The 13,877-nt window shown below is 34.6% G+C and overlaps 1 protein-coding gene across 2 annotated transcripts in view; it reads right to left on the bottom strand.

Annotated features, from left to right (window-relative positions):
* Window positions 1-13,877, bottom strand: part of DCL3 (dicer-like 3) — a 212,235-nt gene that overhangs the window by 117,985 nt on the left and 80,373 nt on the right. For both annotated transcript variants that reach the window (XM_089787426.1, XM_089787425.1), the window contains 2 exons: window positions 4,213-4,418; window positions 3,890-4,099 (listed from right to left, as the gene is read on the bottom strand). In XM_089787426.1, coding sequence (XP_089643552.1) covers window positions 3,890-4,099; window positions 4,213-4,418 — 416 coding nt within the window. The remainder of the gene's footprint in view (window positions 1-3,889; window positions 4,100-4,212; window positions 4,419-13,877) is intronic.

The raw sequence follows: 13,877 nt of genomic DNA, 5'->3' as shown, positions 1-13,877 counted from the left end.
AAGAGTTTGTCCTCGATTTGCCAAAGATTCAGACTCAGCTTGAAGTTTGTGATGCATGTCAGGCTAGGAAACAACATCGCACACCTTTTCCTATTGACGATTCATGGTGCTTCAAAGGTACTTCAGCTTGTACATGTCAATATTTGCATCCCTATAGCTACTCTTGTTCTTGGGTCTAGGTATTTTATGTTGTTTGTTGATGATTTTAGTAGAAAGATGTGGGTATATTTTCTTAAAAAGAAATCATGTTTGTTTACTGTATTTCAAAAGTTTAAAACTGTAGTTGAAAAAGAGTCTGGGAAATCCATTATTTCTCTTAGGACAGATAATGTGGGGTGTGGGGGAATATTGTTCTACTGAATTATTTACCTTCTATGATACTGGTGACATCAAGCGCCAGTTAACCACACTCTACACACTACAACAAAATACTCTAGTTGAACGTCAGAACTGAACAATCACAAAGATGGCTAGATCCATGCTCAAACACAAACATGTACTGAAGAAGTTTTGGGCAAGAAGCAGTTAGCACTACAGTGTACCTTTTGAACCGGTTACCAACTGTAGCGGTCAAAGGTAAGACTCTAAAAGAAACCTAGATAGGTCACAAGCCCAAAATCAATTACTTGAAGTTTTTCTAATCTTGCCTGTGTTTGGATCCTTGATGCCTCAGAAGCTCATGCTTGTTGGATACATTAGTCTTCACAAGGCCTACCGCCTGATCGACATTGAGACATCTTGTCTCTTATACAGTCGTGATGTAGTCTTTGATGAACTAGGACCATTCATGCTTGTTTCTTCTATTCTTTATCCAATAGATCAACCTATATAGGCTCATGATTTGGGAGCTTAACCTAATGGGAGGCCTCCAACAACTCCAGTTCTACTAGTGATTCCTGTACACACCTCCAACTTCTCCTGCAGGATCACCCACATTTGTAGATGCTTCACCTGAGTTTGACCCAAATTCTTCTAACGAGGAACCTGATCATAGAGCATCTCCTGATGCTAATGTTGGTCCTTTTTGGCCTAAGTGATGGACTAAGGAACTTGTTGATCTTTGAAATGATGAGCTCATCAATGGGAGAAATGCTCCAAAAAACAACAAACCTATAAAGTCAGTTAATTGTGCTTTTATGTCCAACATTCGTAGTGTGTTTGAACCTCAAATATACTATAAGGCTAAAGGAATTCTTGAGTAGGAACAAGTCATGAAATCAAAACATCAAAGCCTACTGACAAATCACACTGAGTCTTGTCTGATCTTCAACCAAGGAAGAAACCCATTGGCTGCAAATGGGTTTACAAAACAAAATAGAAGACTAAGGTAATTGGATAAGTACAAAGCTCGTTTAGTTGCAAAGGGCTTTTTTCAGCGTTAAGGCATTGATTATGAAGAAACCTTTGCTCCTACAACAAAGATGAGTACTATCAAATTAGTCCTAGCCATGGCAACACAATTTGGCTGGAAGGTCCATCAAATGGACATCAAGAGTGCTTTCCTAATGGTGACCTACAAGAAGAGGTCTACGTGATGCAACCTTCTGGTTTCAAAGTTGCTAGCAAAGAATGTCAAGTTCTTAGGTTAGTGAAAGCTCTCTATGGTTTGAAGCAAACCCGTAGGGCATAGTACATGAAAACTGATAAACTCCTCAGTGATCAAGGCTTCTAGAGGAGTTTTTGAAACTCAAATTCGTACTTCAAGAAGACTATTGACAGTGACATTATCCTTCTAGTCATTTATGTGGATGATTTGATCTTTAGCAGTTTGGCATCTTTGATTCAAGGAGTCAAACAAAGTTTATGCCAACCTTTTGATATGAACGATCTCGGGCTCATGCATTATTACTTAGGTGTTGAGGTTTGGCAACAATCTTGTGGTATATTCATTTCTCAATCCAAATATATCAGGGCTCTATTAGACAAATTTCGTATACAGGATTGCGAACCTTTATCTACACCCATGGAGAAAGGTTTGAAGTTATCAGCCAAGTCTAATTCTCCTTTAGTTAATGATACTACATAGAGGAAACTAGTAGGCAGCCTCATCTTCCTCTTTGCTACTAGACTTGATATCAGTTTCGTAGTCAACTACATCTCATGCTTTATGACAGCTCCTTAGGCTGATCATTGGATGCTAGCAAAGTGTGTGCTTCGTTATGTGAAGAGCACTACAAATTATGGACTTTTTTACTCTCGGACTCAATGGCTTCACAGATTTAGATTGGGCAAGTTTTGTTGATGATAAAAAATCAACTTCTTGATGTGTTTAGTTTGGGATCCAATGTCGTCACTTGGACCAGTAAGAAGCAACAAACAGTTTCTCTCTCCTCTACACAGGCTGAATACAAAGGGACAATTAAAGCGAGTTGTGAAGTTGTTTGCCTTCGTCGGATGCTTGGGTATATGCAAATATCACTTGCAGGACTGACCACTTTCTTTGTTTATTACGAAGGTGTTATCTAGTTACCACGAGATCCAATCTTCCATGAATGAACCAAGCAGGTGGATGTTCATATTCACTACATATGGCAGGTGGCTAACGATGCGATAATAGACTTGTAGTATGTTCCTATAGCAGATAAGACTGCAACTATTTTCAGCAAGCCTCTCAATCCAAATAAGTTTGTCAACTTCAGAGGACAGCTTGGTGTTGTGCATTTAGCTATTAGTTTACTGTTAGCTAGAGTAGAATGTTTCTATTGTTGACGATCATTTCCTAAGAAAACATCGTTTATTATTTTGTATATATTGATCTATTGATCATTGTAATAACAAGAAAATATTTTATCAATTATTTTGTAATAGTAACATTCTTATACAATATATTGTCTTCATTTTTCCATGAATTTCACATGCTGCATTTTTTATCCTTTTATCCTATTTGATTAACCAGAGAGCTCTCTTTGCATACTACATGATGAAAAAGTATTGGATTTTGTTCCTATGTACGAAGGATGAAAGAGATTTATTGCGAAAAATATATACATCGTTTCAGTGTTAATATATACAGGTTGACACAAAACTTTTTTATATTAACAAGAGATTCAGAACTCAAAAATATAATTCATCACTTCAGAGGGTATGCATCAAAGAGAGGAAATGATCAACAAAAATCCACTTCACCATCAGAACTACCAATGCAGTCGTCTTGGTAAATGCCATATTTGGAAACTAAACAGGCTACTATTTTTTAATCATTTGCATTTTTTATTTACAAGATTGCTAAGATGAAATTATGATTCGAAATTTTACAGAACCCTGATGGTTAAATGTTTGTACCTCTCAAATATTTAATGTTGATATAATGTCATGATGTCGTAAATTGCACTGTTATTGTTTGTTCAACTATTAAACTGGCAGACTGGCAGCGAATTACTGGTGAAGATGTTCTGGCAGAGGTGTGATTAAGGCTACATAAAATAACATACAAACGTGAGAATCTCCTAGTTCTTGTAGTCATGATTGAATATGTTATCCTTGCACATGGTAATTTTAATTCATAAAAGACCTTTGCATGCCTTTCTTAAATGTAATTTGCTCTGAAATCTTCACAGATGGATATCACTTACAGCTTGAAAATCTACGATAGTGAAAGGAAGCATTGTTCAAAATCTAAGGAATTCTTTTTATGCATACAAAAAACAGTTATAAATCATGACATAAAAATGTAAAAGAGAATAAGATATTCTTAGAAAAAAATATTATACATGCAAAAAAGCAGTAATAAATCATGATATTAAAATGTACAAGAGAATAAGATAAAATAACTTATAAGATAAGCCTTCTAAGTACATTTTGAGTTCATAAGAAGCACAATTTAACTTCGATCATTTAATTTTAAACTGGATGAATGCTGTGATAGGAAAGGAATAATCCCTGTCAATACCGGCAAATTGCGTTTTAAAGCTAGAGCATGAAGAGTGGCATTGCAAACTGCCAAAGATCTGTGTGCACTTAATTGTCCTTCATGCTTTTTATCATATTTCAAGAAAAGATGACAGCTAACAGCATATTTTAATACTGAGTCTCCCAATAGCTCCAAGCGCTCAAATGAGAAACTTTCCATGCACCTCAGAGTTGTTAATGCTTGCATAATCTATCATATCCCACAAAAGGTAGGTTATCTTAAGCTCTTATGGTAAAAGATTAAAAGAAATTGTCTATGCTCAAACAAAAGATATGAACTGTCAATTAAAAAAATTAACTTACAAGCATTGCAGAAATAAAAGGGCAACTTGAGCACTCCTGTATCTCCTCTCGTAGTTGACTTGCCAGTGTCAAATTAGTCATGCGATGCATTACAGAAGGAATTAAGTACAGAGACTTAATAACAGAGCTTGGCACACCCAGATTCAGGCATAATTCTGCTGGAAGTTCTATATAATTAGGTTTCAATTTCAAATCAAGTTGTTTACCTGGCAAGTCGGAAGAAGTTTTATTTAGTCTCATTTAAAACTATGGGGTGCCTATTGACATTTGAAGAATATTATAAAATATTTTCATTTTCCAAACACATCAGGAAATAACCTTTTAATACATTCCCATATAGATGATTTATTGTACAAAAGAAGTAAAATAGAACTATGAAGGGCACAAAAGAAAGAAAGAATTATTAATTTGGATTGGAAGTTTTATATTGTGTATATGAAGATTTAGTATCTAAATATTCCAATATTTTTTTAATATTTTAACTCAGACATATCCAACAAGTTTGATAACAATCCTTGTTCAACTAATAGCTCATAATCTTAGGTTTACTAGAAAAGATAAACTCTTGTGAGAAATAGACAAGAAATTCTAAGCAGACTTAGCAAACCTTTAAAATCAGTGAAACGGCTAGAAAAAATGAATAACCATAATATTTATGGTGAAAATGTAATAAGCTTGTAGCACTTGAGCCTAAACCATCTTAAAAACATAATGTTTTTCTATGTATCATTTGGAATCATATAAATTCAACTATTTAGCTCAAAATTGTTTATGATGAAAATACACTAAGCTTGTACCATTTGAGCGTAAACAACCTTAACCAAATATTTTTTCTATTTATCATTTAGAAAAATGGAGACTTATCTCTTTCACTCAGCAATATGTTTATGAACTTTGCTACTTACGCCAAGTCTTTCATGATTTGAACGTGTTTGTGCATATCTAAGTTTAGACCTATTCAGTGGTGTACAATGTCTATTGTTATGTTCAATAATATTGGTTACCTAACAATGTATTACTTGTTTGTATTAAGTTCTTTGTCATTCTTGGGTAGTTATAAGAATCGTTTGGTTGACGGTTGTGTTCTTCTTGGCAACCATTGGGTCCTTTAGATATAGTGTGTATTGTCAAGGAAGGGAGTTTGATGTAGTGGGATCAGCTGTAGTCCTTGGCTAACCATCTCTAGTCTCCTCTATAATTTCATGAGTGATAAAGACATTTTACCCATGTATCAAGTATGAACTAATAGTTTATTTGGTATGGTAGTAAACATTTTATGTTGTTGCCTTCGAAGAAATCAAGTCAAATTTGAGTAAGTCATGCCCTTAAATCCCAATAAAAGTGTATAAGAGGCCACAAGATGGTCAAGATCAAGTGATCAAGAGATCTTTACATATTGAAGAACAAAGAGAACGATGAAGAAGATTGATACAAGAAACATTCAAGAAAAATGCCAATCAGACCAATCTACACCATAGATCATATCAAAGATTAATATTTATTGCATGCAGTAGCACTCTCGTTCCTTAGTGGTTAGCATGAGTATATGTTTTATATGCATGCATAATATAGGCAAAATAATATATAGTATTAAGTGTATTGTTGCATACAATGACAACAAGGTTAGTAAGGGAGTGCAAGAGGAACAATGGAGATACAATCTCCTTCTAAGTAGACCCCACCATCTTGGATGTCCAATGTGCTTTCCACTTGGTGCCAAGAGAGTGAATGTTTGCTCTTGGGCTTAAATTGGAGGATTTCCAGGCACCCTATTATGATATCCTTTCCAACCTCTACAATGGTTGATTATTTGAGATATCACAAGCCATAAGAGGATGAATAAGAAGACATGAATAGGGAGGATAGATACAAACACCCTACTAGGTAGACCACCTCATGTTGGACGTCCTATGTGCCTACCACTCGGGTTTAAGAGGGTGTCTTCTCTTGGGCTTAGTGTGACAATTTCTTTGGGGCAATCTTTCATGCTCCCTCATTCAATTACTGACCCTAATAGAAAATTTTGGTTTTTTAATTATATATATACGACATTGTTTAATATGATTTATCCTCTTAAAAGACATTTCAATTGTCAAAGTTGCATCTCTAACTATCCTACATTTCTTATGTTAATGGAACAAGATCCAATGTCCTCATAAAAGGAGTCATTTCAATAATTATTTGAGCATTAATCCTACCAAGTTGTTGAAATCTAATTGAAAAGATCATTGTTAAGAGGGAGATTGTTGAAGAAGACTGTGTTTCAATCATTGTTTTTTCACTGATGTCAAACCTGCTATTTGCTGGTAAGACAACTGCTTATAAGATTCAAGTACTATCACTTAGTTGATTGATGAAGAGGATTTGATCAATAAGAGGTAACAATAGCACCTAGAAGAAAGGTTGAGTTATGATTATGTAATGAAGTACAAAGATCAGTTAAGATAGTGATGACATGATGTATTGATAATCTATTTAAGGTTGCAAAATGCTGGCTACACTAAGAAAGTTTAGAAGAACAAGTTGCACAAAGTTTGTATGCCAAGCTTGACCGAGTGGATAGTAGGTACCAAGAAAAGTTAGTGTAGGCTGAGCAGAAAGTCAGTTGGAGCCGAGCAAAAGCAAATTCTAGTGGATGCCGAGCAAGATAGTTGATGCCGAGTAAAGTTTAGTTGATGCCGAGTGATTTTATAGTTGATGTTGAGCAACGCAGTATGTGTTGAGCATCAAAGATTGATAATGTCAAGCTACTACATTATGTTAAAGATCAAAGATTCGCCGAATCTAAGCCGACAAGTTTGTTTTCTTGAAACTTGTGAACCACGAGAAAGATAAGGTTGATGAGCTAGTGGCACAGAATTTGATGCAAACCGTTTTTAGGCGAATTTGGATGGATTCTAGGAGATGTTTCTAGAAAATACAAGATATGGGGTAGATATATTGTACCCTACCTAATCCATTCAAAACTCTAAATTGGACAATGGAAAATGAGCGAGAAAATATCTTAATTTCCTATTTATAGGAATGTCTAGTCATGAAGCAAAGTTGTTGTCAGGTGCAAGAACCTAAGGAGGAGTTAAGGGTTTTGCTTCATCAAGTGACCCAAGAGAAGAAACTACAATGGCATGTAAAGCAAGAAGGCTTAAGGAGATGAATGCTTGAAGGGTGAACAAGCTGTCAGAGCTGTAAAGTATGAAAGCCAAGCAGAATTGAGGACTGAATAGAGATTTGAAATCTGCAAAAGAAGTTGTAAGTTGTATCAGATCAAAGCTCTACTACTACTCTCTAACAATTGTATCAGTCTAGGGTAAATCCTTTGGATTAAAGTTGACCTAATAGTCATTTGTAAATCTTTTAACTAAGTGGCATTCAAAGTGAATGGCTTAAAATCCTTAACAAGGTGATTAAGATCCCTTAACTGGGTCACATTTAACAGTGTGTATTGTAACCTTTAACAGAGTTGGCCTTTCATATGTCATCACTTCAAAAGAGTGAAAAGGAGTAGAATGTTACTAGTGGTTTTTCCCAAATTGGGTTTCTACGTAAATCATTATGTCAAGTGTGTTGATGAATCTATTGTGTTTCATGCTTTACATTTCTGCAAAATGATTTCACAGTAACATACAAGTTTTAGTGATTGCATAATCTACTAAGTTGCATACATGGATATGAATGTTTTATGGGTTGACTAAGTTATGAAAAGTTTTATTTATACATCTGGACCTTGGATAACTGATTCACCCCCCCCCCCCCCCCCTAGTTATTCTAAAGTATTCCAACAATTGGTATCAGAGCCATCTGCTTAAGAGGACTAGTTTCAAGGTACTAGAAGCACAAAGATCGAAATGTCTAAAAGAAAAGTACTCAAGCTCAATGGAGATAACTTTCTTGCATGTCAAAGTTTGATGAAGCTACACCTTAGAGGAACTTTCTTGCATGTCAAAGTTTGATGAAGCTACACCTTAGAGGACTTGGAGATTATGCACAATCTACCATTATAGTGGAACATATTGATCCAGTTGGAGCCCTAACTGTTGAAGATATGAAGAAGAAGAAAGAACACAATCAGGTGATGTTGGAGATTGCCTCTGTCCTAAGCTATGCCGAATTTGATGATATCAAAGGTTGTGACACTGCAAAGAAAATGTGGGATGCCCTACACACCATCTATGGAGGAGACAAAAATGTTCAAAGAGTCAAATCTGAGCGTCTCAGAGGTAAGTTTGATAATATGAAAATGGAAGGTGAGAATATTGCTCAATATGTTGCTAGAATAAAAGAAGTTGTTAGTGCAATAGGAGAAGCTATTGGTCATATAGATGATGATACTGTGTTAAGCAAAGTCTTGAGAACATTACTGCCTACTTATGCTATCAGAGTTTTTGCAATTCAAGAATTGAGATGTATTCTAGGAAATGATCTAACCTTTAAGGTCTGGTAGGTAGACTCACTACTTTTGAGCTATCTAATTTTGATAATTACAAACCTAAGAGTCTTGAATCTACTTTTAAAGCTAAGCTGTTATTGAAGGACTCTTATAAGGTGACACAGAAGAAGAAGCGAAAGATAAAATATGTATCTAGTGACAGTGACACAAATGAGAAAGATGTTGAACAATTGGAAGCACTACTTGCAAGAAGATTTCACAGAGGAAAAGGTAAGTTCAAAGGTAAGTTACCCATCATTTGTTTCAATTGCAATGAGGTTGGTCATATTGTTGCAAGATGTACACAGAAAAACTACAAAAATGGCAACAAGTACAAAAACAAAAGAGAAGATGATAGCAAAGATTACAAAAACAAAGGCAAGAAGTCATGCTACATTGCTGAAAAAGAAACTAGGGATGATTCTGATGAACATGATGATGAAGTGGTGTATGTTGCAATGAAGGACGAATCTGATGAAGATGAGGCAATTGCACTTGTGACTTGTGTAAACAAAAATGATAGATGGATCAATGAGAGTGGGTGCTCACATCACATGACCGGAGACAAAAGTAAGTTCATTACCTTAAATTGTCATGATGGAAATAGCATAAGATTTGGTAATGATGCACCATATTCGATAAAAGGAAAAGGTTCAATCAAACTCTCAGACAAAATTTCATGTGACAATGCTTATTATGTTGAAGGACTAAACTATAACTTGTTGAGTGCATCATAATTGAATAATTTGGGATACAAGGTTTAATTTGGAAATAAGACTGCTAAGATTTATGAAAAATGGGAAACTGATTGAAAAAGGTTGATCAAACTAGAAGTAATCTATTCTATCTTAATATAAAGGATATTACTTGTTTTGTTGCAAAATTTGACGATGTATGACATTGGAACAAGAGGTTATGTCATGTTAATTTTGATAATTTGGTTAGTATTAGTAACATGAAGAAAGTCAGAGGTTTTCATAAGTTGAAGAAACCTGGTAATGTAGTGTGCAAACAATGTCAACCAAGCAAAATGACAAAGTCAAACTTTAAGAGTAAAACTTATACCTCTAAAGAAATACTAGAGATTGTTCATATTGACTTGTGTGGACAAATTGAAGTACAAAGTTACAGGAGAGATAAGTACATAATGCTATTCGTTGATGATCATTCTAGGATGATGACAATTATGTTTTTGAAATAGAAATCTGATGCTTTTCAAATGTTTAAATGGTACTTGGCAAGAGTTGAAAAAGAAACAGGTAAAAGTCTAAAATGCTTGAGATCAGATAGAGGAGGAGAATTCACATCAAATGAGTTTGAGATGTTTTGTAATGACAGAGGAATCAAAAGACAAACATTTGCCCCTAGGACCCCTCCACAAAATACGATTGTTGAAAGAAGAAACAGGTCTATAATGGATTGTGCCAGAACACTTATGATGGAGAAGAATGTTGCTTTGAAATACTGGAGAGAAGCTGTAAGTACTGTTGTATATACATTGAACTGTGTGCAAATCAAGAAAGGTACTCATTCAACACCTTTTGAACTATGGTATGGATATCCACCCAATGTAAAATACTTTAAGGTATCTGGAAGTAAGTGTTACATTCTTAAAGATGTTAGGAATCGAAAGTTTAATGCAAAAAGTGAAGAAGGTATATTCCTTGGCTACTCCACAAGAAGTAAAGCTTATAAGTGTTTAAATACTAATACTAAAAAAATTGTAGAAAATGCAAATGTGAATTTTGATGAATTTACAGAGGTACATGAAGCTGACTCTATGAAAGAACCAGAAGAATACAAATCATTTGTATACTTTTATGAAGGAATGTTTGCTGAAGAAGATTCTGCAAATCAAGTGACAAACCAACAGCAAGTACCAGTGACTGTCGAGTCACATCCTGTGAATGCCGAGTTGCATTCAAGAAACTGAGCTGCATTTAAATGCCGAGTTACATAATGAAGAAGATGCACATTCTGACTCTGAGATTAGTACACATGAAAGAGATGTTGAGATACCTGATAGAGATGTACATAGTGATTCTGAATCTGGAAGACAAAATCAAGAAATAAGAGCTGAGCCAAAATTGTCCAAATATGTCAAAAGACATCATCTTGCTGATCAAATCATTGGAAACAAAGATGCTAGGCCAATGACAAGAAATAGATTGAAAATTGAATCATGTTTGTTGAGCATGAAGGAACCCAAAATAGTGAAAGATGCATTAAAAGATGTGGACTAGTACAAAGCCATAGAAGAAGAGATTGAACAGATAGAGAAGAACAAAACTTGGAGTTTAGTTCCTAGACCAAAAGACAAGAATGTGATTGGCACCAAGTGGTTATTCAGAAACAAACCAGATGAGAATGGTGAAGTCACAAGGAACAAAGCAAGATTGGTTTGCAAAGGATATGCACAAGAAGGAATTGACTACAGGGAGACATTTGCTCCTATTGCTAGAATGGAAGGAGTAAGAACTCTACTTGCTTATGTTGCATATAAAGGTTTCAAAGTTTATCAGATGGATGTTAAATCTGCATTTTTAAATGGCATAATAAAAGAGGAAGTTTACATAAAACAGTTAAAACATTTTGTTGGTGATAACAATAAAAACATGGTATGTAGACTGCACAAAGCACTATATGGTTTGAAACAAGCACCAAGACCCTGGTATGAGAGACTTCATACTAATCTTGTGAAGATTGGATTTGAAAGGATTGATGATAACAACAATCCGTACATAAAGACAAAAAAAGGCAAAGGTATTTTGATATCTAAAATATTTGTTGATGATATCATATTTTGAGGTAAAGATGTCTTATGTAACAATTTTGCAAATCAGATGAAGCAAGAATTTGAAATGTCAATGTTTGGAGAGATCAAATCTTTTGTGGGTTTGCAAGTTTATCAGATGAAATATGGTATATACATCACTTAGTCAAAGCATGTAAAAGAAATATTGAAGACTTTTGGGTTAGAAGATTCCAAATCAGTAAGTACATCTATGATGATAGGACACAAATTGTCAAAGAATGATTATTCAACTGAGGTGAATCAAACATTATACAGGTCTATGATTGACAAATTGCAATATGTAGTACATAGCAGACTTGATATTGCATTATCTGTAGGGATAGTTGCAAGATTCTTTGCTAATCCTAGGGAGAATCATTTAATGGCTATGAAGAGAATAATGAGATATTTGAAAGGAACAAAAGAGTTTGGTCTATACTACAAGAAGAATGAAAAGTTTGAATTAAGAGCCTACACTAATGCTGATTGGGCTAGAAACATTGATGACAGAAAGAGTATTAGTGGAGGAGCATTTTTCTTAGGCAAAAGACTAGTTACATGGACTAGCAAGAAATAGAGTTGTACCTCACAATCCACTGTTGAAGTTGAATATGTTGCTGCTTGTGTCGACTTCACAAATATTGTATAGATCAAATAGCTACTCAAAGGAATGAAGGAAGAGATTACAGAACTAGTGATACTTACTTGTGATAATACAAGTGCTATCAATATCTCAAAGAATCCAATAATGCACACAAAGACAAAGCACATTGCAATCAAGTATCATTATGTGAGAGAGTTCAAGATAAAGAGGTGAAGATCAAATATGTTAACTCAAAGGAACAAATTGCTGATATCTTCACAAAACCATTTATATTTGTATATAGTAAACTCATATTAATATATATAATAATATTAGCAATATAATAAAACTAAATTTGGTCTCATCTTATTTAAACCTAAGATGTTGTATGCATCATTATCTTTGGGCATGTTTAATGTTTATTTTATTTGTTTCCTTGTCCACATCATTGGGCTTATTCCTTCCCTCAGGATCCGCTCACTTCCTTCAATATAGTTTGACTACACTTAGTTCCTATCTTTGTTTCCTGTCACGTGAGACGTGACGTGTCTATGAGCATCTCCTTAACCTTGGACTTGGTGCGACTTTTGGGCAGACTTGTTAGGTCATGTGAAGGGTCGTACTACTTCCCATGTTATAAATATAACTTTCCTGCTCCTATCCAAGACATTAAAAAATATATTCAGCCTTTGTCCCTTTCATATCATGGTGTGGGAATATTCAATCTTCAATTATTTCGGTGGGCGAAATCATATACATAAACATATTCCGAAGTGTTAGGATATGTATTTATATATTTAATCAATTGATTATAAATCAATATATACATTTTAATTGTCCGATTTAAGTTTTAAGATATAGAAGGCAGCTTGAGAATTTACTTGAAAATAAATCTAATCGAAATTTAACATGGTATTAGAGCCAATATAAGAGACGATCTAGGTTAGATTTATTTATTCAAGTGCACTCAAACATTCTTAAACCCTTCTTATCAAAATGATAAGCGGAATAAGGATTGAAGATAGGCTCGAAGGTGCTTCAAATTTTGAAGCTTGGAAAGTGTGTATAATGATGATACTAAGAAAACAAAAGTTAACGACTTGGAAAATCCTCCTAAAAATACAAAGACAAATGAACAGGAAACTGACAACACCAAAGCAATGGAATTATTAGTAGATGGAGTAAAAGATCATCTACTACCTATTATCACGAAATTAGATTCTACGTATGATATGTTCAAAGCTCTAGAAGACATGTTCCAGATCAACAACACTAGCAGGATTCTCACTGTGAAAAATCAACTCAATAATATCAAGATGAAGAAAAGCGAGAACATCACCCCATACCTCATACTTCATGAGGATAATGGAGTTAAGAAACCAACTATTAACAGTTGGTCACAACTATGATAGCAAAGAGTTAATTATCGTATCATTAAATGGGTTGCCTTTTTCATGGGGAAACTTTAGACAAGGAATAGGTGCTCATCCCGAACCACCCACCCAAATTCAATCGACTAAAAGCAAACTGCATTCAAGAAGAGTGTAATCGAAAAACTAGAGGAATTGACATGGAGTCCACAAATGAAGACATTGGAGCCCTCACCACAAACTTAAAAAGGAAAAGGGGGAAGGATGATAAACAACCATTCAAAAAATAGAAAGACCTTTCTAATGTACAATGTTTTAGATGCGACAAATATGGTCACACTGCAGCAAGATGTCTTGACAAACTCAAACATCAAGCTTTTTTCGCTAAAGTTAATAATTCTAACCTGGATTCAGAGAAAGATCTATTCTAAAAAACTTCAAATCTCAAATTTGTGAAATTTTAGATTAAGACGGAGTTCCTTATTGTTTACA

The sequence above is a fragment of the Cupressus sempervirens genome, chromosome 6, assembly GCF_028749045.1.
Source record: "Cupressus sempervirens isolate cs-2001-9-10 chromosome 6, ASM2874904v1, whole genome shotgun sequence".
NCBI classification, from domain to species: domain Eukaryota; kingdom Viridiplantae; phylum Streptophyta; class Pinopsida; order Cupressales; family Cupressaceae; genus Cupressus; species Cupressus sempervirens.
The sequence above is the reverse complement of the archived record's forward strand: the minus strand, read 5'-3'. Positions and strand labels throughout refer to the sequence as shown.